The sequence below is a fragment of the Laccaria bicolor genome, genomic scaffold (assembly GCF_000143565.1).
Source record: "Laccaria bicolor S238N-H82 LACBIscaffold_25 genomic scaffold, whole genome shotgun sequence".
NCBI lineage: Eukaryota > Fungi > Basidiomycota > Agaricomycetes > Agaricales > Hydnangiaceae > Laccaria > Laccaria bicolor.
Window position 1 is genome coordinate 498,702 of NW_001889896.1, and position 23,426 is coordinate 522,127.

Sequence of the window (23,426 nt, forward strand, 5' to 3'; positions counted from 1 at the left end):
TTTGATTTCTTGATCAGAGCTGTGGCTTTCTCGCTCCCTGTTGCTCAGCTTCCTGGATTGTTGTCTCACTTGGGCGTCATGCGGTTGGCACAAATCATTTCTTGAATCTTAGAGTGCTCCGACAGGCAGTGAATCCTTGCTTTTTTATATCCTTCTCCCAATCATGAATGCTTCAACTGACTTTCACTCGAAAGTGATCACGAAACTGGGAAAGAAACTCCAACTGCGACAAAAAGTCATCGCAACGGCCACCGTATTCTTCCGGAGGTTCTACATGAAGAATTCGTACTGCGAGACGGACCCGTTTATCGTCATTTCGGCATGCTGCTACGTCGCAGCCAAGGCGGAGGAGTCTCCAATACACATCAAGAATGTAATGACGGAATCCCGGACTCTCTTCAGTCGTGCGTGTCCAGCCGTTCGGCGAGGAGGAATCATTCTTGATACACTTTTTAGAAGAAATTTACAACGTTAAACATTTCCCCACTGACAACTCAAAGCTGGCGGAAATGGAGTTTTATCTCGTCGACGATCTTGAATGCGACCTCATCGTATTCCACCCTTATCGAACCTTGCTCACCCTCTGTCGAAAAGAAGATGATGAGGGGTCTGCCGTGTCTGAAGATGGGGAAGCTGGAGAGGTGGGTACAGGCCTTGATGATGGACCTAGATATTGGGGATCAGGGCAAGGTCAATTAGAATTGGCTCCCGAAGCTTTACAAACCGCCTGGAAAGTTCCTTTTTATTTATCTATGTTGCCAGTACTTTCATTAACCTCGCCTCCATTTCAAAGGTCCATCATAAACGACACCTACAGATCCGAGTTATGCCTTGTACACCCTCCCCATCTCATTGCCATCGCCGCCATCTATCTCACTTTCATCCTCCACCCGCCCACCCGTCCCGAGCTTTCTTCCACCTCCGAGCCAGATGCCGACCTCTCTGCAGAGCAAACGACACCCCAACCACGCCGTTCCTCGCGTCAAGCTCACAACGCCACGTCCGCAGGACAAACACCCCCGAAGAAACCACAAGACCCAATCACCTTCCTATCCCAACTGAACGTCTCCCTTCCCTTGATAGCCACCATCGCACAGGAGATCATCTCACTTTATACCCTTTGGGATCGATATAAAGAAGACGCAACGCCGGACGCTCCCAAGTTATCGCGAGACGTATCCCAATCCCCGATGGCTAGTAGTACAGCCACGAGTCCTGCGAAACGGTTAGTGTCAAGCTCTAGTCGCAGTGGAAGCGCAAGCATGCGCGGGGGCAGTCATAGTGCCAGCGCGGCTGGGACTCCGGATGGGATTGATGTTGGGGTTGGTGATGAGATGTATATCACCCCCTCTTTTTTGTCGGCTACTTTGCTGAGTATGAGGGAGGCGAGGCTCGCGGATTTGACGCATGCTGGAAGATCGGTGGCTGTTAATAAGATGTTGGAAAGGACGCAGGCTGCGGGATAGGGGTAGGAACCTCGTTCATTCCTTGGCCAAGGAAAGTTTTGCTTTTTTGATATGCGGATGGAATTAATATCGGTGGTGTTCGCGCGCGATGGAATAGTAGGGGAAAGGGGATAAGCAAGTAGAACTTCGACTCAATCTTTATCCACAGATCTTTCATGACGACGACAGTAATTTCGATGGGGGCGTATCATGGATCAATTGACTGGAATTTTGACTTTTACGTATGTTACGATTTTTCAATAAAACTACATTCAAAGTCTTGGCGGCGTAGAGGCGCAAAATCTCGTCGCAGCAGTGCGCTGCCTGAACATTCTTCTAATGCCGATCTCAAGGTCTTTGCTCCTCGGAGTCTCATCGTGTCTGGGCCATACGGTACGAGTCATGTGCCGCGATGCCTGTCAGATCGCGCCTTCTACTGCCTTCCCAGTCCCCGGAGCAGGTATTTGCTTTGTGCATAAGGCCAAGTGCTGGTGCATCCGTGAGAATTTTGAAGATTGGCTTCTTCCTGACCTCCTCCAGCTTGCCTCTAACGATCACTACAGAAATGTAAGTGTACGAAATCAACTCTTGGTCGTAAACTCAACTTCATCAGCCGCCGTCTCATTTGTGGCTTGAATGCACGGCGAAAAATCCCCACGCTTACCGTCTCGCGGCAGAATGCTGTCTGGCCCTACGCTGTCAAGGAAAACGGCTTCGATGTTTTTATCGACGCTCATTTTATTCTCATTTTTCCTCTTTGCCCTTTGGCACGATAGAGAATATCTTTTAGCCGCAGAGGTCGATACAGAGCAGGGGAAGAATATAACCATCAATCCTGACAATTTCTCTTGGGATACGGTAGAAGGATTGATGGTCAATTCACGCTCCTACACTGACTGCGATCCTCTCCACAGTGTACACCAAGCAAAGAGCTTGTTTGGCTCGACTGTTACGCTACGCGCCAGTGCGCTCGCCTGATTGTGAGTTTCTCCATTTTTATTTTAACAGCTAAAGTCAAAAGACTCGTTGAACGTAAGGTACCACTAAATTATTCCGACCCCAACGGCGAAATAGCGATCATCGCGCTTACTCGCAAGGCTTCTATAATTCCTCAGAATTCCCCGCTATATCGGGGTCCAGTACTATTCAATCCCGGCGGTCCAGGCGGGAGCGGAGTCGACCTTGTGCTACAGTTTGGCGATGCGCTTGGGGTCGTCCTTGGGCCCCAGTTCGACGTTGTCGGATTTGATCCCCGAGGTCAATCGCCATCTCCGTCATGCCGTTCCCTGCCTGATTGATTTTTCTAGGTGTTGGACGCTCAGTTCCACGCGTCTCGTATTTCAAGACTGAGGTAGAGCGGCAGCTCTGGGGGGATTTCGGTCTCCATGTCGTGAATAACTCTGACGAGGGCATTTCGCGAACATGGGCTCGGTCTGTGGTTAAAAACAAACTTGCTGCTGAAAGTGATGATGGGTATTTGGTGCACATCAACACCGACAATACCGCTAGAGATATGCTACGGATCGTTGAAGCTCATGGCAGGGAAAAACTGCAGTATTGGGGTTTTTCGTACGGCAGCGTGTTGGGAGCCACATTCGCCGCGCTGTTTCCCGTGAGTCATTTTATCAGTCATACCATGGAGAAAATATATCAGCTAGATATAGGACAAGGTTGAGCGTTTGGTGATCGACGGCGTCGTCGACGCTGAAAATTATTTTGACAGTATGCGTCATTTTTCCAGCTGTAACATCCTCTTGACTGAGACTTGATGTTAGCCCTGTGGTCCAATAACCTTCTGGATACCGATAAAGCGATGCAATTCTTCTTCAAAACTTGCGCAGATGCTGGACCACTTGGATGCCCTTTCTACGCCCCCACCCCTGAGGCCGTTCAACGAAACTTGACGAAACTTTACGACTCTGTCCGCGCCAAGCCAGTTCCCGTTCGTACGGAAACATCTTACGGACTCCTGGACTACAATCTCCTGCGTCTGGCTGTGTTTGCTTCCCTTTATTCGCCTTACGTTACATTCCTCCCACTTGCAACAGGCTTATCTCAGCTTGCGGCTGGTGATGCAACCTTGCTCTTCCAAGCGCTCCAACCACCACCCTTCCAATGCCCTTCTCAATTACCTGAGAACGCTTTTAATGTCATCCCAGATGCACAAAGTGCTATCCTCTGTAACGATGGGAAAGACATCCCAGGCGACCTTGATTCTTCGGAACAATATTTCAAGATGATCACTGAAAGTTCACAATGGGGAGAAATATGGGCCAGCATCCGGTTTAGTTGCATGTATGCATTTTTTTCTCTGCTTATATCGGCCATACTGAGGAAATCTTCTCATAGAGGCTGGCCGAAGTTCCCGAAAAATCATTTTCAAGGTTTGCAAAATTGAACCATTCAAGTAACGCAAGCTTTACGCGTTCTTAAGGTCCTTTTGTTGGGAATACGAGCCACCCGATCCTTTTGGTCGGTAATACAGCTGGTACGTGTGTTCCATATCTATACCCATGTTGTTGAATTTGGAAATTCATGGCATCTTATTCCAGATCCCGTCACTCCTCTGTGGGCGTAAGAACACCAAAAAAATCGTTTTTCTAATTACTGATTTTTTCTTCAGTGCAAAGAAGATGTCGCAGGGGTTCCCCGGCTCAGTTGTTTTGACTCAGGACTCTTCCGGGGTGGGTCGCAGATCTGCCGACTTTACGAAAAATTGACTAACATCCTGTATCTAGCATGCTTCTATCAATGCCCCTTCCGTTTGCACCCAATTCCTCATCAGGCGCTACTTTGTGACGGGTGCCCTTCCCAAGCCCGGAACGATCTGCTCCGTTTTTAAGTCGCCGTTCCCAAATTCTCTCCGCGTTCTCGAAAATCAAATGCCATTCGGGGACTTCGCGGTGGAGGATGAGCATTTATTCATAGAGGCTATTGAAACCTTGAGCAATAACTTGAGGCTCCCGCTTCCGTTGTAGTATTTCTTTAGCTTACAGTGGTATCGATGTCTTATAAGAACAACATACAGGTGTGTGAATAAATATCGTGATGATGAATGAGAGGGCTCCTTGGACGAACACTACGGATTCACTGTCCATGTCACTTTTTTTACGCTAGGCTCCCAAATTCTGTAGGGGGATTTTTTCCCTCCCCTTGGGTCCCACTAATCGTAGGGTATCGTCATCGTCATCAAGAAATGTGTCCATCTCTTCCCCAAGATTCCCTATTGTTCTTGCTACAAATGCTGAAATATCGCGGTGGGGGTCACTCGATCGTAAAGGCACTGCAGGTTCTTGTTGGCTGTTAGAGACGTAAGAGAGGGATCTCAGATTGAGCACCAGCCGAGAGATCATTGTCGCAGTGATCAATTGGCTGAAAGAAGCTCCGACAGCTTTCAAGTCAGGTGGTCCAAGCTTCAATGGGATTCAATCAAGGATGAACGCCTCAGTTTTGAAAAAGGTAGCACTGACGAAGAAAATGAGAGTGTTGAAAAAGTTCGCCATACAAATTACGAGAAAGTACATCAGACCATCTCTCAGAAAAATATGAATTGTTCTGTAACCACATCAATAGATTGCGCGGAATTCAAGACTTTAGGAGGACGCACGGTGTCCTTCTAGATTTCTTGATGAATGTCCGAGTTCGCCAAAGAGTAAGACAAAAAATGCAACAGTCGGAGGCCAAGGGAGTCACCCAGACGGCGGCTTCAACAAATAAAATGTTTCAATTCGCATTCAAGTATTTTACACTCACGAAATAGAGGATTGTTTCCGGTGAAAATACAACCTTTCGCAGAGTTAAATTTTTCTGGAACAAAAAACTTCAATAAAACCGACCAACGAAGCCTGGAGGAAGTGGAACGGCTTTTTCGAGGCCCACTTTCAGCAAAGATTCCTACATCTTTACAAGCTACTCACCAAAGCCGGTCGTCATACCGACGGAAGACAGTGTCACTTGCACAACCCACAGAAACGTGAGGAACGCTAAGATGAGACGGCTACGACCGTACAGGGCATAAACCCGCAGCATCATGATCACTGGTGTATCATTGGTAAATGTTGGTCGGGGCCTACTACGCTGAACTGACTTTCACAGACTAGGAAAACAAGTTAGGTTGACCCCTTTCTCTTATGAAGATGACTTGCCTGCTACCAGGGCCACTGTAGACGTGCCTTCAAAAGCTACGAATCTATCGCACCTGTAATGAAACGTCAGGCTTTCCTAGCGACATCGTATGTTGGAATCTGACGCCTATGCAGCATTGCGATCATCATCGGACGTCCATCTCATAGGGAGCAGTTACATACTGATTTTTTCCATCTAGGGTCCTGAAATGCTATAGGCGGATGCAAATATTGATAAAATAAAGTAAGGGCGGTGCGTTTGAACTCACCATCAATAATAATCACGAACTGCAAAGGGGTGACATAGCGGTTGATGAGGAATAAAATTGTCGCTCCCGACCATTTCTGCTTCCAGATTCGTTCAACCTGCCGCACTCGATTTGTACAGTTGTCATGTGAAATAAGAGCTATACTCACTTCGTCCGGGAGTGTAAGGACTACAATTCAATTAGCGGTTATCCAAGGTTTTAAACGTAAATCCACAGACTGTGGTCATAAACCAACATCACGAAAGCAGCGACCTGAAAGTACTTTCCCGCAGTGCTTGATCAAATTAGTATATGTAATGAAAAGTAGTACATTGTACTCACAGATGAAGAGCAGCTGTCGCAAGCGCTTGTGCATCGGGTGGCGGGGAAGACATCGGGACCTTTCAGGAAAGGATCGCACTCCTGATAACGGAGGATAACTTATATACTTACAATGGTGGGCCCTGCCGCATGGACTCAACAAACCGCAAATCGCGCGGTTAACCTTTGCTCCATCTGGCTGGTACCAATGTGATCTATGACATCCTTCCCACTCCAAAGGGATGCTAACGCCGATTGAGACATTGACGCTCTTGAAAGACGCTTCGTCGGATCCTTTGCCATACGTTTGAAATCTCGCTAGGCGGAACGTCGAAATCAGCGTGGTTTGGTTGTGACGTTACCTTCATGGATGGCAGAATTCTGGATGACAGACATTGTAAGCCTTCAGTATATTGATCGGTTGTAGGCCTATATGCGCGTCTTCCACTGGCGCCCACCCCTTCGGAGAGGACACCGGAATTCCGACGATATCAGATGTCTTTCATAATCCAGCTATAGGAAGTGGCGCTAGACTCTGGATCCTGAGGAAACCTCATTATCACGGGGCCGAGTATGTAAGTGACAAAAGTTGGATGGCTCGATGGATTCGTACCATTTTCCACCACGTCACTTTGAGATATATAATAGTAGATAGATCCCCTCCGGAAGTCTAAGGCGCATCTTGTCGTGGGTGACACGGCATTTCTTCAGCGGGGATAAGTTATCGAATGAAGTGTTGCAAATAACTTGACTCAATGACAACATTGACATAACGGTTCCATTTTACCCAATTTGGGTACCACGGCTCGGTCACGAGTATTATTGGAGTTCAAGTTGATTCCAAAACAGGTGGTAAATTCCGTGGTCGGGGGAGTTGGGGGCGATGGCCGTCATGCAGATGAAAGCTAAGTACTACTAGTGTCCTCCACGATTTCGAGTTGAGCTAAGCAAGGCGTTGGTTGTGATCTCCGAGTCCGAGTCCGAGATAGCCGGCGTTGATATATGATATCTGAGATCTGAGATCTGATAGTCGGTTGACCCGGTCCGCCGGATGCCTGTTCTGTCTTTGCAATTCCACCCATGTTGACAACTTGCGAATTGTCATCTCGGCGGCTCTCGCTCGAGTCAGCTTGCCTGAGCAGCTTGTGAGCAGCAAGGGGCCCTTTCTCATCTTTTTGGCGACATCTTACTATCCCTTTTCTAGGATTCTGTTATAAAACTGTCATTGGTGAGGTGGGTTTCAGAGCGCGTCGACATGCCAAATCAAAACCAAATGGTCTGCTGAAATTCGACCTTTACCCATACACGAATGACTGTTTGATATATAGATCCCACCTTACTTTGGTTCCATGCGCTGAAGCGATTTTTTCGAGCCAGCGGCTGCTTTCCCAAACATGTGCTAGGCGATAATTGTCAGCATTCATCAGCATCAAGTGCTTGATAACGTTAACCTTATGCGGTTTGACCAGGGTCTGACACAGTTTATATAACAGCTGCGAACTTTATGGAGCTTTCGATACATGTCTCACATGGCGCCCATGGGTCAAACTGGCCAGTTGTCGGCTCTAGTGGATCTCATCGCAAATGCCACGAAGATTGTTGACGCTCATTATCAGAAATCCACGAAGCCTTACGTTCCATCCCTCGACGACCTGGAGTCGCACCCGTTAGACGACGAAATATCTGATGCAGAGCTCCGTAATGCAATTCAGACCATCGAAGGCGCCTGCGCTCAACTGTCGGCTACCGTCGCACGTCCAAGTCATACCATAGTGAATGTATGTTCTGCCACCCTCCGTACAAACTTAATCTGATCTGTGTCCGAGCAGAGACTTATGGGTGTAAGTGGCAGGAGAGGAACATCTAACTATCTGTTGACGTTGGCTGCAGAGCTATGAGCCCGCATGTTTGAACGTTGCCATCACGTTCAACATCGCCGACATTCTTCAGAAAAAACCTGCAGGCATGCATGTATCTGAAGTTGGGAAGATAGCGGGACTCGACGAACGGAAACTTGGAAGGATTTTGAGATTATTGGCAACAAAGCATATTTTCCGAGAAAGTGAGTTCAGTGTTTTGGTGCAACCCACCATCAGTTGAGTCCCCTTACAGTTTCACGCGATGTCTTCGCAAATAATCGGTTGAGTTTGCAACTGCTATCTAGCAATCCTCTCTCCAGCCTGGGACTTCACTTGTAAGCAACTCATTCAATTTCGTATTCATTCATTCACAGAAACTTAACAGCACTGATGAATGCCAGAAGTCGGCAGTGTTACTATCCGAAACCCTGGCTGACCCCGATTGGGGATTCTCGTATCAGCCACAACATACCCCCTTCAACAAATATAGCAAATACGCCGAACCTCTTTTCCTATACTATGAGGGGGTGAGTCGTACAACCCTTCAATCTCCGTTTCCCACTTGCTCAAAATGAGCAGACGACTCCAGAAGGCGCCAAGCTCGGTGCGCGCTTTGGGATCGGGATGATTGGCTGGGGCACTGCGACGGAAGCGAGCGCTGTCATACGTGGTGAGATTCAATCCCGATGCATTTTGAGAGTGCAGTTAACATGTAGCCATCATTATTCTTCAGCATTCCCGTGGGGAGAACTCGGTCACGGTGCCTCTGTTTGCGATGTGGGTGGAGGTATCGGACACGTCACAATGCAGCTTGCCAAAGCGCATCCTACACTCCAACTCAAGTTGCAAGACTTGCCAGAGCGCATCCTACAAGCCAAGAACGAAGTTTGGCCCAAGGAATGCCCTGAAGCGATTCAGGAGAAAAGAATAGAATTCGAGCCAATCGATTTCTTGAGTGAATCCCCGATCAAAGACTGTAATGTTTATTATGTAGGGTCCACCATTTTTCTTACGCGTTGTTCACCTCACGAGATACAAACATCCCAGCTCAAGAACATTATGTAAGTTTCATCTCGAGGAATTTTGCGCCTGGCTCATTCCCTTTGTAGTCACGACTGGCCGGATGAAGATTGCGTCAAGATCTTAACAGGTGTCCGCAAGGCAATGGCACCGTACAGCCGCGTCCTCGTCCGTAAGTCGAAGGGCCACGATCCTAAGATACACTAAAACTTATGTGATATATTTATCAGAGGAGTACATCTTGCAACACGCCAATCGCCTTCCCGATGATCAGTCCGAGTTTATCCAGGCACCACAACCTCTTTTGCCCAACTATGGCGTTGGCAGGCTTCGACAATATAATCTCGATATTGATATGATGACCATGTTGAACAGTGAAGAACGCCGTCTCGAAGATTTCATCCGACTTGGCGATGAGGCAGGCTTGAAATTTGAAAAGCTTTGGGACGTTGGCGATACGGGGGTTGTGGAGTACCGTCTTCCCTAGTGAAAGGGGCGGCTTCTGAATGTATATCGAGCTACCCACTGTTCCATCAATGTGTTATCACCAAAATTGAAATTTAGACACTAAGTCGCGTGGAATATGGAAAGTACGTAAGGATAGAATATCTACATAGGTCTTGATGACCTCCAAAGTCACAAATCCGCGACCGCAAAATCAAACAGACAGATCAAAAGACCAACTTGTGGTTTCAAACATATTTTGTTTACGTATATGCAATATTGCACGGCACGTTAATACTGAATACATGACCCGTTCCAATCTGAAAAGAAAAGGTCAGCATTTGGAAACAAAGAATTGTAGGGGAAAAATTACGTTGTGAACAAGTTCACATACCTATACTATGATGAGTTATCAATTAATGGCAGCCTTGAAATAATATTGTCTGACTCACTGGTAGACAGACGATGATGACAAGGTTGCCGAGGGATAAACCTAACAGGATACTTAGCATGTAGAAGTCTGATTGATTAGCATCACCGACCAAAGAGAAGAAAGTAGTAGATAAGTCCTGTAAAATTGTCAGCGAAGGCAAGATGGTCAAGATTTTATACGAACCATCTCGGTAGACAACTTTTGAAAGTGTTTCCTTTCTCATACCGTTGACTAGAGTTTATGAGCCGATCGAAGGGGGAATTTGAGTGTGACAGCCTCACTTACGTGTGGAGAAACCGCGAATACCCATAAGCAATAAGAGGCCTGAGAATGGGCTTTAGATGATGGTTTTTGGAGGAAAGACATGTGCCACCTGCATGGTAAACCATAATCGCGGCCCAGCAAGCAACAAAAATAGGATTAGCTCCTACATGAAAACACCCAGCTGGATTTGCATAACGTGGGGGTCGAATGACTGTAGGACAATATCTGCATGCGTTGACAAAGAGGTAAAGTTGACTTACACTCTACAGAACGGATGAAGAGACCCAGAAAGACGTAGACTATGGCCCAATTGACAAGAAAAAATATGGGCAATCCGATCGTGAGCCATTGAGCTTTGTCCCAGCATGCCCACGTTCTGATGGTGAGAAGTACTTGAGGCACTCTCAATAATGAACCAAGGGGATGGGTGAGCGAACTCACTCTCAGCCACGCTGGTGCCGACAGCGAACAGCCCTGTAACCGCAATCGGTCAGCCCAGCCAAACAGACTTAAGAACACGCCAAACGTACAAGCGCTTGTTTGAAAAGTAATACCGCAGGCTGCAGTGTGCGCCGTTCCATTGCGAGTTAAATCTGAGCTGACATCTTAGTGTTACAGTGGAGGCAGCGTTGGGGAAAACACTTACAAAATGTTAACAAGGCCATATCAATGAAAGGCATATACCTAACTAGAAGGAATAGCGCCTTGACGAGGTTCCAGCGTGATGCCCAGATCAACAATAATTCGGAATCAAGGGTCAACATATAGTCATAAACCTACAGGGAGAAACCTCGAGTCAGGATAACAATTTGGAAGCAAATAAAAATCACAAACTAGAAGCACAATCGAGGCTACTATTAAGCCGTATTTCGAATGTGAGTGAGACTGATTAAAGATCTAACGCGTAACGGACCTGTCATGTACTTCACGTTTTGAGCATTGAATCTGGTCAAGAATAAATACAATCTTACGTTGCTTAGGCATGTGCTTTGCAGGATTAAAACCACCTCTTCAAAGGTTAGCTTCATTGTAACGGTGGAGGGTAGATGGGTGATTAGTAAGTTAGTAACAGTGCTAAGGAAAGACGGATTCGAGACTGCAAGTTATAGCTTTGCGAACGGACAGGAACAGAGCATGTGAGATCTGGGGGCCGAGGCTATGACTCATGAGCCGAGGGAGGTAGATGCTGCTATGCAGGCTAGTAGTGCTCATGTTAATGAAACAGTACCTTTTTTTTGCGCTTGCTGCTTGTTTGGCTGTCGCCTTCCGAAGCGCGTTATATCCACCGGAACAATCAGAGTACGAGATTCGTCGTTTTCTCGTTGCCGAACAGAGCCATACAGAGCCTTCACCTCAAACAAGGGGTAAGTAAATTGAGCAGTCGAGCGAATTATGTAATCAGGACAGACACTGAATCGACTTGTGTTGTTGGTGTGAGGAGTGTTGACAGGATACATGACTTGGAGTATTAACCACGGATGCCACTCCCCAGCGCGCTTGCTACAGCACCCATCATCCACCGATTAATAAAAACAAGATGCAGCATATTATCGTCTGCTGAAAACGACCGTCCGTTCTCCAGCATGCCCAAAGGCACGCCCGAGAGCCACGTCAAAGCATCAAGCACAGGCCACAACCTATCCAGTCCCCTCAACTTGAACACGATAGCCAGCACACAAACAGCAACTGAGCATGAAAATGTCGAGTACGCCATCCAGCGGGTGGGCAGTTCTGAATCTTCCCACCATGTCTTCTCATATGCTTGTTGTACCACTAACATCGACGTAACGAGAAGGGTTGTTCCGAGGCAGAGAACCACGGCTGTGTACAGGATCCAAGAGGGTGTCAGAGCGCTGGGTCCAAAGCGCAGCGTGACACGAGTTTGTCTGACAAATATGGCACCGAGGATAGCTGCCGCCAACCCACAGGTGGCCATGAAAAAACCAGGGCGAAGGCCGCCTTCTTTTGGAGTGGACCGGTCAAAAGTCGCGATGACCATGAGTTCTTTGCTTGAGGATCCAGGAACATACATCTTCATGCCGGGTTGCTCGTCGCTCTTTGCAAGAGCTTTCCCGTAGTACATGCTATGCCAGTCGGTTAAGCGACCAGCGTATAAGGAGTTGGCAAGGGCAACTGATGTCCATACTCCGGCTGATGTGCCGACGGAGAGGAAGTAGCACACCGCGATCTGACCAAAAATCCCTGCTATGAAGAATGGGACAGCCGATCGTCGATTGATGCCACCACTGAAAACAAGGTCGCCAAACTCGGTCGCGGTGCCCGCATATGGCGCCAGCTGTTGCAGGACACTATCGATGCGGGTCAGGTATGCATCGTCCGCCGTTATATCTTTCATGCCCCATCTACCTGGGAGATTTTGGATTGTTAATCTCCCGGTGTCAAGGATTGCACCACCTAAGATTGAGATCCAGAGCGTTTGCCCGACTTCAACTCGCGCGACTTGACCAGAAAGTCCGATTTGCTGAGAAGCGTTCTGTTTGAGGTATTGTACGACGCGGAAGTAGGATCTCGCTAGTTCGGAAAGCGTGGCGGATACTTTGTGGCCCTGGGGCGCATAGGAATGAAAGTCAATGGCGCAGATAGGGATGTCGTGGTTGATGAGATCAAGGTCAATCGTGTACACTGGCCCATATTCGTTGTCACCAACCCTTGTCGCCACTCCACGCAAGGGGCTTTGGGAGTGTGGGCGTCGGACCATTTGCGCTGTCACTACATAGAGCGCATCCCGTTCACTTGCTACATCAATGATTGAACTCGGAGGCATGTTTTTGGTGCAAAACACCATTTTGTTGTTGGAAAAAACTTGCACCTCCCATTCGCGAAAGGCATGGTAGTCTGTGGCTGCAAATAGAAGAAAGTCACGGGCTACAGGAGGAGGACATTTGGTTTCGAAATTGGGGGATTGAGGTACGAGGTTGACTCTTGTCATGAGCCCCGCGGAAGTAACTTCCCATATTTCCTCGTTAAGAGGTGTCTCCAAAGGTCGGTAGGTCACGCATCGCAGCTGAGATAAAACTCGCTCCAGCGCTTGAGCCCTGGCACTGGCGCTGATAGAGTTGGAGCGCACCCAGAAGTTGGCTCTCCCATAGGCGGAACGAATGCCAGGTACAAAGTGACATGCGCTGGTGACCCAGTTGACGCGCTGCATACCACGTATGGATAGCTTTGGTAAACCCGTGAAAAGGAAAATGCCTGTGACAGGCTCGATCTCCCAAAGCTCGTTTGGAGATGAGCCCAAGGTGGCATAGAGAACGGTCGCCAGGAGAAGAAGACCAGGGGGCCATGATACCACATCGTTCACGGGTGCTTGAGCGAAGACAAGGGGCAAGGATAAAGCAATGACAGCTGTGGTGATGATTGTTACAGGGATACGAAGGGACATCTTCAAGATCTGCATCTCCATGGTCAAGTTCCACAGTTGTCATTGTACGAGTTGGGTTTTCTTACATTATTTGATCCATCGGCCGCACTGGATCCTTGTGTTCGATGTAACGAGTTCTGAAACTGTAGATACGACGTTGATATAGGATGATGTTGAATTTCGCTCGAAATACTCACTGGTTTACTACCATTGGCAAATCCATCTCTATAGCCCTCCATCCCATCCGCAACTTTCTCGCCTTGGTTTGGGAGCATCGAAGAATGCTGCTCTATCGGTATAGGTGGTGGTGTTCAAGTTGGCAGAAGGAGCGCTGGGTTGCCATCCCTGTCCCGCGTGTGAGTGCACGTCGTGAGCGCTAATCTAGTTCCTCCGTGGTCGGGCCATTGCCATCTCCAAATAACTTGTTAACTTTGCACTATGCTTTATTACAATCGACACGACTTACTTAGGCCTCCCATCGTGTTTTTATAATTCGCAGAGGACGCCTAGTTTCTGATTGAGGCGAGAACTGGGAATGGCGTAACTGGCAGCCAGTTTCGTTTCTTTTTGAAGGGATGACAAAGGGATGAGGTCGTGACGTGATGTTGTTTGGCGACAGCCTGCCAAACAGACAACCAGATCGGCTCGGAAGAGAAATTTCTCATTATTATTTCTGACCCTTCAAAACTTGGTCTTTCAAGCTTCTTTTGTTGAAAACTATTTATTCGAATGAGCTACAAAAGTATTTTCGTCGAGATGGACATTCTACTCCTCCCCGATCCACCACTCGGGACTGGGCTCATTTTTCCGCAGCCGCTCCCACTCATAGATTGTTCCGTTATGATCAGCATACAGAGTTCTCCTGGATCAAAGAAAAGTGCGCAGACTTCAGAGTCGCCTGACTTGATGTAGAGCTTTTCTTCCATCTCATACGACGCCACATCGATCACATGAATGATTTCAAGATGGGAGTTACAATCATGCTAAGGGTTCAAACTTGGTTCAAACCACCTATTTGAGAGGTGGGGATATCAGAATGTGAAAAATAGACGTACCTCTACAAATCAAGGGGGTAGCGGGACGTGGATCCCGAACCAAGGGTAGGAGGGGGGGTGTCCGGCCGAAGGCCGAAAAAAAAAAGTTGACGCCGTCAATTTCAAATTTTCTCATGCTGGTCTCGTCATAACTATCTTTACACTGATCATGACCTACTTGCAACCAGTTACACCACTCTCGACGCCTGGGTTTCTTGCGACACGGCTGGCCGTGATGGATCCCTCACGAATACCCTATAGCCGTTGTTTCAACAGCCTGCTATATGCATCCTTACGACCCCTAGGCTTAGTTTACGGTCAACCACCTGTGTGTAGCTTACTTGTTACACGGAAATTTTTGAATTCAAAAAAAAAAAAAAAAACATGAGTATGGGGAAAACATACTTATGTCGAACGTTTTACTTACCTTTGGGCTGAAATATGAGAGGGGCAGGGACGGCTTTCCCCGGATTTCCGAAACGAGACATGAAATCAGACCCTGGAGCTATTTTGAGCCTTGTTTGCCATCGCCCTCCAGGGCGGCGTCGGCTATCGGCCTTGTTCGGGTCCTCGTCACAATCATTACAATAATAGATCTGATCGTTTACACCTACTATAGATTAAAGGTTGACAACTCCCAGCCAAACGTTGAGCATCGCAAACCTGCTTCCACTCTGCTGGCAAAGCCCCGGCCTCCACCGCTTCCAAACTTCCAAGGCCCCGCCGAATTGACAGATGGCGCAAAGGCAGCCAAGAAGACAGTGAAAGGCGCAGCGCTGGCTGATGGAGAAGAAGAAGCGAGAGATACAAGGTGCGTAGCGCGCCTCACCCGATACACTGATTACCTCCTCTTTATTCCTTAAACGGGTCCACCCCGTCGCTTGTATCTCCAACAACAAGCTTAGTGAGAAGCGACCTCTTTGGAACACATTGCGTTGACTCCTCAAACAGGTCCAATCGAACACTCGTATCTCCAACAAGGTAATGGCTAACGAGACAATGTCAGTCGACCACGGCAAGGCCATTGAGACTGCGCTTGGCTCTGTGGATAGCTTCCTTTTCTCCAGCGAGCTTGGTTGCCTGTCTGATAACAAGGTGAGCAGCTGATCTTCAATAAATGTCATTCTATTGCAAATGAGCTCGCTTTTACAGCAAGCACACAATGGCCAGTCGAAGAAGAGCATGTGCAAGAGGCATATTGTCAGGCTTATCACGGAGATGTGAGTAGTGTCAGCACCGGCTCTTTGGGCTGTACAGCTGCTCTGGAGGTTGGTGCGCCACAACTAAGGTTTGTTCCAGATAATGATGGATTTTGTTTTGTAGGTATCAAATCAACTCAATCCAGGGGGAGGCGGGATCAAGATGCAGCTCATGAGTCTTGCAATGGCGGAGGCGACGAGGTTGTTTGGCAAAGTGTGGAGGTGCGGCGTCGGGTAACAGCCAGGGCTTTCTTCCTTTCTCGCATCGCTGACAATGTGTGTGTAGAGTTCTCGTCAGTAGGCGCGCATCCACTGCTGGCAGAGTGCTGGCCTCCACCGCTTCCAAGGCCGAAATCGACAGTGGCAACTAAGAAAACAGTGAGGAAAGTTACTCCTCTTACATCTACAAGGGTGTGTGTTTCAACCAATACATATAATTCCTCTTCTTCGGCCCTTGGACAGGTCCACCCTGACACTGGTATCTCCAAAAAGGCGATGGCTATCCTTAAAAGCTTCGTGAACAATATCTTCAAACACATTGCTACTGAACCTTCCAGTACATGCCATGTAGGTCTTCGTCTCTCACATTCTGTATTTATGTTAATTACCTCCATCAATTTTGTATTACAGGATCAAATCAAGTCTTGAGCAGCATAATGAGAGCATCGACTCCGTTCTGGTCTCCTTGCTTCTGGCGCCGTAACGTGAACCAACCAAGTTTTTTATTGTCCAATATAATCATTAACCAGGTGTCCGTAAAACTTATTTAGTGTCCATAGATTTGACTAGGATGTCCGTAAATTCATGATAAAGCTATGGGCATGGAGGAAATTGGGGTGTTTGGGGCAAGGGAATGTGTCCGTCGTAATTACTGAATGACCGAAATTCATGCATCAAATTCAGAGTGTGAGTCCTCCCTTTCTTCGGAGTTGTCTCGTTCCTCAGGCGTGCCGCGTTTGCTAACGCGCCGCTTGTTGTGTGCGACTCTGATAGCCTTGAGGAGCGCCTTCACCGATTTGTCGGCCACCAGGTAAGTCTCACAGAAGCGAGCATCGTCACGGCCCAAGCTGATGAGATTAATGTGTTTTCAGCTTTCAGATGTGCATGCGAGCCGATGAAGAAATCACACACCGTTCATATTCGTTAGCGATCATCTTTCTCTGGGAATACAAGGAGCCGGTAAACCTTTTCATCCCACCCTGATACCACTCCTTTGGCCAATCTTTCAGAGCCATTACCGATGCATCACCAAGCTCCCACTGCTGAACTACGTCACGCCAATTCTTCACATCAGGGATCACCACACCAGGAATGGGAAAATTCAGGCTGTCCGAGGGGCTTTGAGTTTGGGCATCTCCTGCCAGGCTATCGACATCAGAGTGGCTGGGTATGCTCGAGGTACGGCGGTTTGGCGCATGTGCAGAGTACGGATTGGAAGAGTGGCGAGCACTGTGACCACGGCGCAGCGAAGATCGCTCCTGAGGCATTGGCTCTCCCACACTCATTGACGGAGGGGATTCCAGATTAGGCTCAGGGCTGGGAGATGCAGAAAGGCGAGTTTCGGACAAGGCAGCTGTGACCTGACCAACAATCTCAGAAACAGCGTTTCCGAGAGAACGATCCATCGAGATTTTCCACTGCCGGATTTCCTCAGTAGAGGGTGGCGCCTGGTTGATGTGTTCGCCCATGAAGCTTTTATCGGCCTCCGCTGCGATTGGGCACAACGCGTTTCCGTGACCTGTCTCATAGCTTTGGAGTGAATCTACAAGGTATTTTATCATTGTGTCGACCTTTCGAAATTCGATGTAAATCAGTGACAAACACGCTAAGTATGATATCACAGAAATCTACCTGTTCGCCTTTGGCCCACCCACCCCACCATCGAATAATACTCAAAGACCAGCGACGGCCAATCGGTGCATACATGAACCGATATTGAGCGCCACCTCTTCGGAAGCAATGCGTCGTGTAGGTCTTCGTCAGGCCAGCACCAGCCACGAACTCGCTGAGGTGCTTCTGGAACGTGTCATATGACATAGTGCGCTTCGGATCAATGGTGCCATTATGCGAGATATGGGGGAAGATAAAGTCACTAGACTCGAGACTACGGCCGAGGCGGCCCTCCAAATATTTCAACCAGCGTTGGAGGTGAGTAAACATGTCCATTGCACCGATATCTTGCTGATAGATCTTATAAATGCCACCTAGTCAACAAAAAATCCCTAAAGTTAGCTTTGGACAACGTCGGAACAATGATTTACACACTTGTGCGTGGACCATCATAGCCCGCTTGCTTCTGCCAATTCTTACGCTCTTCAAGCCGGACCTCAAAATAAGGGAAGTGGTATGGTGCAGGTCCCTTCAAGCCCATCGTAAGATCGCCATACTGTAGAGAGAGGCCTTCGAAAACCCTAAAAGGTGATATCAAGCTAAATTCCCAAATTGGACATGTGTAAACTCTCATACGGTCATACCTTAGCATCAACACGAACAGCGTTGGATACAACGCCCGCATGAGGCCATGCAGGGCGACGGACTCAGGATTGGATGGCACGTTATCAAATAGTTCATTGGGGCATCTTCCCTCTGACCAGTCCATAATTTTTTGCAGGTCCTCGAGTGACATGGCCTCGGCATGCTTCCGTGTTGCAGCTGCCCCCTTTGTAGCTGCCCTAGTTTTCACCGCTTTCATCAAATCGTGGATAGCTGGAGCTCGAGCTGGACATCCAGAGACCTTCCCAGTGGTTTCATCCAGGGAATAGGCACCAGCATAGGTCTGTCCCTCCCTGCAGGTTTGTTTCAGTAACGGAAAAGTGGGAGATTGATGGTCTTGAACGCTCACATTTTATCCCAGTAGTCTGCAAATGCTCCTTGGATTCCTTCTGCGGAGCTTTTCGACAGTTCCTCCGTGAATACTTTTTGAACAAGGAAGAACTCGAGTGCAACAGCGGAGTAACGGTTTGGCGGCTTGTCGAAAGCTTTCGCAAGCTCAATGGTAGGGATTCCCTTGTCACAAATCTCAATGCCTTTGAACTCCCTCTCTGCGACGATATCAGCCAGAAACTTTCGTCCCCGGGCAATGTGTCCAGCATACACCTTGTTTGTATTTTTGGACTTGCCATATTCGACCAAACGGGCATCGCGAATGTTTTGCAGGGTCTCGAAGTCAGCCGTTTTGGCTTTGGTCTTCCTCTCCTTTGATTTTTTCACGCTGTGGTTGCTGCCCATGGTGTGTGCTGTCAGTTTGAGGTGGATGAGTGATAGACGTAGCGGTGTCTAGGTCTCATAGCGGTGTCTAGGTCTCTTCCCTGTTTCAAGACAAACGGAGCCGAAAAGGGGGAACCTATTTTTTTGCTACCAAATTTCAAGATCTGTACGTGGTATGTCTGTACAGCAGAAGTGTATCTACAAAATAGATAACTATTGCCGTGGCATGCCGATTTTTGTTGTAGTTGTGTAAAGAAGTCCATAAGATAGAACATGTCCGTGACAGATAATAAAAATGTGCATGATAGAACCTTTCAATCAATGTAAATAGCATTGTCTAGTGAGCTACCAAGTGTGGCATGATGCTCAGCAACGAGCGCAATGCTATGCCCAGCAGTGGGCACACGTTAAGCCCAGAGATGGGTGCCATGATACCCCTAGCAACGGCGGCAGTGGAAGCTCCCCCATGCACAGCGATGGGGCCGACCCTATGGTCAGTGCTAGGCCCAGCAACGGGTGCCGTGTCATGCCCAGCGATGGCAGCAGTGGGAAAAAGCTTCGGGAATATCTGGAATGATAAAAACATCTAGAATAAACGATGAAATAGGCTCAGAGAGGATCACGTACAGCTTTGTAGGTTGAAGACACAGCAAGGCTGGGCTTGTTCTTACTCTTTTGTGCCTTCTGGTAGCGTGCGACGAGGGCTGGCAGTGCTTGCTCAAGAATGGAGCAGGGCACCCATACCATCATTCTCCCTGGCAAAATTTTTGTCTTCTTTGTAGCGGACTTTGTGGTAGCTTCGGTGAATGTTCGAAGACCTCGAAGACCAGAGAGCGTGGCCGTAGAGAGGTGGCCTGTTTGAACTTCCACAGTATAACCTGGAACTGCTTTCTTTTCAGCCTTCTGCTGTCGAACGATGCAAAGGATGGACGAGAGAGCAAACGTCCCTTCAGCAATAGTTTGGGCAAAATGCGCTGTAAGCATTGCAGTAGGATCAACATTAGCTTCCTGATTTCTCATTAGCAAATATCAAAGTGAAGAGATAATGCGATGACGAACCTCAACCAGTCGATAAAGAGTCATGCCAGGCCAAACATGTTCTTGGAAGCATGAAAGGATACCATCTGAAGTGCCCCAGGTGAACGAGCGCTCACAGAGCGCAGCTAGTTTGGTGAGGTTGACTTCTCGAGGTACCCATGCAGCTGTATTGGGTAGTTTCTGGCCGGGGGACCACGATGTGATGGGATTGACATAAAGGGCAAGGATTCTGGGGTCGGGGAATGTATTGGGTACACTGTTTGAAAGGGCAACCTGGCGTCTAGAGAGATGACCAGCGTCATTGTACCGAAGCGCCATGCGTAAGCGATTGCGCCATTTCTCAAGAGACTGTTCCAGTTCCGGTGGTGGGCAGGTCTTCGTGGCATGCAGTAGTTCGTCACCAAAGCCAGCACGAGCAAGGCTGTACGCCGTTGTCATACCACAGCCCTGCAATCCAACCTAGGCTGAATTAGTCACAGAAAAGGGAATTACGGCAACTGCTGGCTCACCGGATCGTAGTCACCTCCACTGAGTATCGCGAGTAATAGAATTCCACCACTTGTGAGGGACAAGGTCGAACAGATGGCGTCAGCCGTGTAGATATTGATGTTATCACCATCTTCTTTGACATTGGGGCTGGGAATGGCTATGGAATTGTTCGAAAGGATATTGAGGTGAAGACTTACTTCCGAATGAGATGAGTTGCTCCAAAAAGGAGCGTATCCGCATCGTCGCTTAAGACGGCATCAATAATCCCGTGAGAGTTGAGGACCGCCAGTTCTGCTTCTGCCTCTGCGGGTGCCTAAAAGTGGGCCTCGATTAGTCTCAAGGAGAAGTAAGTCAGGAGATGAGCTCAACGGTATGGAAACTATAGCCATATTGCTCAATGAACTCCTGGAACGAGCTCGTCAGCGCATGTGCCTTGGTGCAAACATTGACGCCTCGTTTAATCGACGGACGGTGTTCTCCATCAAAAACGAAAACAAGGTGGATTGGGAGCTTGCGGAAGCGCGCGAGGCGATAGAAAAGGGTTCGGAGCTCGGGGTTTTCACCAGCCTGGTAATGCATGCCCGGTACATGGAAGATCGACTGTGTCTGGTTCAGCCAAATGCTGACAGTGACTGGATTAGCTTCCCTCATGAATAGATGAGATATAAATGTTATACCTTGCGTCAACACCAATCATGAGGGTCCGAGCTCCACGCCGATTTGCCTCAAACCCTTCTAAAACTGTGAGCTCAGTGAAAGGGCGTGATTGCTTTGCTTTCAGCAGAATCTGATAAAGACAATCAATTTTGGGGGGACCACAAAAGATTTGAGTGTCGTACATTCCAGATGCCAGGGATACCCATAATTTCTAAGAGGCCTAGAGAAGGGAGGACGGAGGAAAATGTCGAAGATGTAACCTCCTAATTACGGACTCTCCTTTCCGAAAGTTTTCGACTTGGCAACATTGTATAGTTGAGAATGAAGCGGGTCCGTGAATGAGCAGCAGAGATGGTGTTGTGGCATGGTGCAGATGGTGAACAACTGCAGCCCCAGTTATTTCTGCCTGGCCTAAGCAGCAGCTGCTCGCTCGCTGGCGCTCGGATATACCAAAGCGACATAGACGAGGCGAGCAGCATGCAGCATGCACACACTGGGCAGAAAAAGATAGACAAAGAGAAAACGGGTGGCGAACGAACGCTCAACGATGAGTCACATGCTTTTGTGCCTCACGTGTCAACTACGCGTCGTAAACTACGTGTTGTAAACTTCGCGTCGGACTCGCGCTCGACTACATACAGATAAAAATGTATGGTAGAATAAACAACATGTGTGGGCAAGGACAACTATATAAACAAATCAGTCTACTATGGTGCTATCAAGTCATCAAGCATTAGGAAGAACACAGTTTTCTATGTAGTCCTATGGTGTAAAGTCCAAATATGAATGCATAAGTGCACCTAAGGACTTATTTCTGAGAGATTTACCAGTAAATCCAGTGGATTTACTGGATTTACTGAGTGATGGCTTGGCCGCTCCCAGCCGATTTACATTTGCTCGCTTCCCTGGCGCTCCCCATCTTTTGGATCCCTTGCTCAGTCTCCGAGTGATATCGGGTACGTGTTGATACTGGCCACAATCCTGCGTGTTTTTTGTGCATCTTCGTTGAGTGATATGCCTTTCAGTGTTGCGTTGATACCTTTCTTTTCAATATCCTCCAGGAGAATGTTAATCCTTTCTACGGAGGCAAGTTTTATTGAATTCAGGTTATCTTAGCAACAGCTCATTACAGTGTAAAAGTCTTCTACTTAATCGTTGTCTGTTCGGTTCGATTCATTCTGCACTGGAGTTGTCGGAGCGACAGCTGATCTCGCCAAGTATAACTGCTGTAATTAAGCTGGAGGAGATTAGAGGAGATTGCCACCATCGTTCCAGGGCTATCTCAGGGCACAGGGGCATCTATGACAACCTCGGGAGACCCTCGTCTATGGCCCCCACACGAGCTCCTTTGAGCACAGGTAACCACTGAACTCATTAACCAAGCTGACGAAACCCTCCCGCTACCCCCCCCAATCGACCAGTTGCACTTGGGATGCGTATACTGGAGACAGGCAGATCAGATATGCAACAAGCCCATTTACCAAAGTTCAGCGTCCCTTTCACGATTGCCGCGCTGCTCGCCCGCAGCTTCTGGAGCAGCTTGCTGTGCTTACCTGGTGTGAAAATGTAACCTGGGTGGATAAAACATTAGCAAGATGCCAAACTAGTTCGGTCCCATGCAATGCTCACTTCTATCACTAGCACGATGCTCGTTATCCTTTTGAACAAGCTCGCCCCTTCCTGTGCCGCCTGCTTTGGAGCTGGGTCCTGCTGTTTGGTCATCTTGGGCTCCTCGCTGGATGCTCCAGTCAAATACGTAGTCGTACTGGTACTCCTCGTGCACGAAGAGTTCACGGAAGAGTTTGTGAAGATAGGAGTAGTCAGGTTGGTCGTCGAAGCGAAGAGCACGAGTGTAGTCTAAGAAAATCTCAAACTCGTTTGGGAATCCATGGCAGAGAAGGTCGGTGGGGGTATTTCTGCTTCTTGTGGCAACTTTTAGACCCTGTCAAGGAAGAACTGCATGGAGGAAGTACATTAGGACATAAGCAAGAGATTTGAAGTCATCACGACGTACTTGCTCAACACCTAAATGGGTGTTGACCGATGGATGTGCACCGCGCAGTACCCGTCAAGTCCTTGTTCTCTCTGTACGGAATGTGGAGGTGGGTCTTGGGGTCACAGAACTTCTTGGCGAGACCAAAAGCGATGGCATTGAATTCATTACCGCGCTTTCCAATGCCCATCAGAAAGTTATCTGGCTTGATATCAGAATTGCGACGTATGAAGTTGCGTGAGTGGATATCCCATCCCAGAGGATCAGCG

At 48.2% G+C, this 23,426-nt stretch overlaps 9 protein-coding genes across 9 annotated transcripts; 4 read left to right on the forward strand and 5 right to left on the reverse strand.

Annotated features, from left to right (window-relative positions):
* Nucleotides 1-217: 217 nt before the first annotated feature.
* LACBIDRAFT_168583 (uncharacterized protein) lies at nucleotides 218-1,139 on the forward strand (the record flags this gene model as incomplete). The annotated part of the gene is made up of 3 exons (XM_001884304.1): nucleotides 218-401; nucleotides 460-585; nucleotides 736-1,139. Coding segments are annotated over 3 exons (714 nt in total), but the record flags the coding sequence as incomplete, so codon positions are not given.
* A 942-nt stretch (nucleotides 1,140-2,081) lies between these two features.
* Nucleotides 2,082-4,423, forward strand: LACBIDRAFT_303861 (uncharacterized protein; the record flags this gene model as incomplete). Its single annotated transcript, XM_001884305.1, has 11 exons — nucleotides 2,082-2,303; nucleotides 2,360-2,425; nucleotides 2,483-2,702; nucleotides 2,753-3,057; nucleotides 3,110-3,167; nucleotides 3,221-3,740; nucleotides 3,795-3,829; nucleotides 3,880-3,933; nucleotides 3,998-4,019; nucleotides 4,069-4,129; nucleotides 4,184-4,423. 11 exons carry the CDS (start codon nucleotides 2,082-2,084, stop codon nucleotides 4,421-4,423), a joined length of 1,803 nt encoding a protein of 600 aa, XP_001884340.1.
* Nucleotides 4,424-4,558: 135 nt separating this feature from the next.
* Nucleotides 4,559-6,212, reverse strand: LACBIDRAFT_330168 (uncharacterized protein; the record flags this gene model as incomplete). The annotated part of the gene is made up of 12 exons (XM_001884429.1): nucleotides 4,559-4,858; nucleotides 4,916-5,000; nucleotides 5,053-5,149; nucleotides 5,199-5,252; nucleotides 5,282-5,339; nucleotides 5,413-5,442; nucleotides 5,533-5,541; nucleotides 5,753-5,781; nucleotides 5,839-5,935; nucleotides 5,987-6,006; nucleotides 6,057-6,112; nucleotides 6,160-6,212. The coding sequence occupies 12 exons, from the start codon at nucleotides 6,210-6,212 to the stop codon at nucleotides 4,559-4,561; spliced, it is 888 nt and encodes a 295-aa protein (XP_001884464.1).
* Nucleotides 6,213-7,670: 1,458 nt separating this feature from the next.
* On the forward strand, nucleotides 7,671-9,586 carry LACBIDRAFT_294965 (uncharacterized protein). Its single transcript, XM_001884306.1, has 10 exons — nucleotides 7,671-7,916; nucleotides 7,968-7,979; nucleotides 8,029-8,200; nucleotides 8,251-8,332; nucleotides 8,383-8,524; nucleotides 8,577-8,667; nucleotides 8,731-8,987; nucleotides 9,045-9,058; nucleotides 9,107-9,189; nucleotides 9,248-9,586. The coding sequence occupies exons 1-10, from the start codon at nucleotides 7,677-7,679 to the stop codon at nucleotides 9,502-9,504; spliced, it is 1,350 nt and encodes a 449-aa protein (XP_001884341.1). The 5' UTR covers nucleotides 7,671-7,676; the 3' UTR covers nucleotides 9,505-9,586.
* An 89-nt stretch (nucleotides 9,587-9,675) lies between these two features.
* On the reverse strand, nucleotides 9,676-11,078 carry LACBIDRAFT_303865 (uncharacterized protein; the record flags this gene model as incomplete). The annotated part of the gene is made up of 13 exons (XM_001884430.1): nucleotides 9,676-9,781; nucleotides 9,835-9,860; nucleotides 9,914-9,954; nucleotides 10,004-10,030; nucleotides 10,078-10,125; nucleotides 10,180-10,218; nucleotides 10,268-10,369; nucleotides 10,419-10,550; nucleotides 10,600-10,632; nucleotides 10,689-10,751; nucleotides 10,805-10,934; nucleotides 10,993-11,012; nucleotides 11,072-11,078. The coding sequence occupies 13 exons, from the start codon at nucleotides 11,076-11,078 to the stop codon at nucleotides 9,676-9,678; spliced, it is 774 nt and encodes a 257-aa protein (XP_001884465.1).
* Nucleotides 11,079-11,626: 548 nt separating this feature from the next.
* LACBIDRAFT_303866 (uncharacterized protein) lies at nucleotides 11,627-13,582 on the reverse strand (the record flags this gene model as incomplete). Its single annotated transcript, XM_001884431.1, has 1 exon — nucleotides 11,627-13,582. One exon carries the CDS (start codon nucleotides 13,580-13,582, stop codon nucleotides 11,627-11,629), a length of 1,956 nt encoding a protein of 651 aa, XP_001884466.1.
* A 1,665-nt stretch (nucleotides 13,583-15,247) lies between these two features.
* On the forward strand, nucleotides 15,248-16,412 carry LACBIDRAFT_149405 (uncharacterized protein; the record flags this gene model as incomplete). The annotated part of the gene is given in 4 exon segments (XM_001884307.1): nucleotides 15,248-15,335; nucleotides 15,349-15,389; nucleotides 16,157-16,186; nucleotides 16,236-16,412. Coding segments are annotated over 4 exon segments (336 nt in total), but the record flags the coding sequence as incomplete, so codon positions are not given.
* A 455-nt stretch (nucleotides 16,413-16,867) lies between these two features.
* On the reverse strand, nucleotides 16,868-19,001 carry LACBIDRAFT_303868 (uncharacterized protein; the record flags this gene model as incomplete). Its single annotated transcript, XM_001884432.1, has 4 exons — nucleotides 16,868-17,563; nucleotides 17,625-17,977; nucleotides 18,039-18,559; nucleotides 18,616-19,001. The coding sequence occupies 4 exons, from the start codon at nucleotides 18,999-19,001 to the stop codon at nucleotides 16,868-16,870; spliced, it is 1,956 nt and encodes a 651-aa protein (XP_001884467.1).
* Nucleotides 19,002-19,317: 316 nt separating this feature from the next.
* LACBIDRAFT_303869 (uncharacterized protein) lies at nucleotides 19,318-21,370 on the reverse strand (the record flags this gene model as incomplete). Its single annotated transcript, XM_001884433.1, has 8 exons — nucleotides 19,318-19,548; nucleotides 19,608-19,988; nucleotides 20,040-20,465; nucleotides 20,528-20,654; nucleotides 20,705-20,820; nucleotides 20,877-21,129; nucleotides 21,185-21,294; nucleotides 21,347-21,370. 8 exons carry the CDS (start codon nucleotides 21,368-21,370, stop codon nucleotides 19,318-19,320), a joined length of 1,668 nt encoding a protein of 555 aa, XP_001884468.1.
* Nucleotides 21,371-23,426: the final 2,056 nt, after the last annotated feature.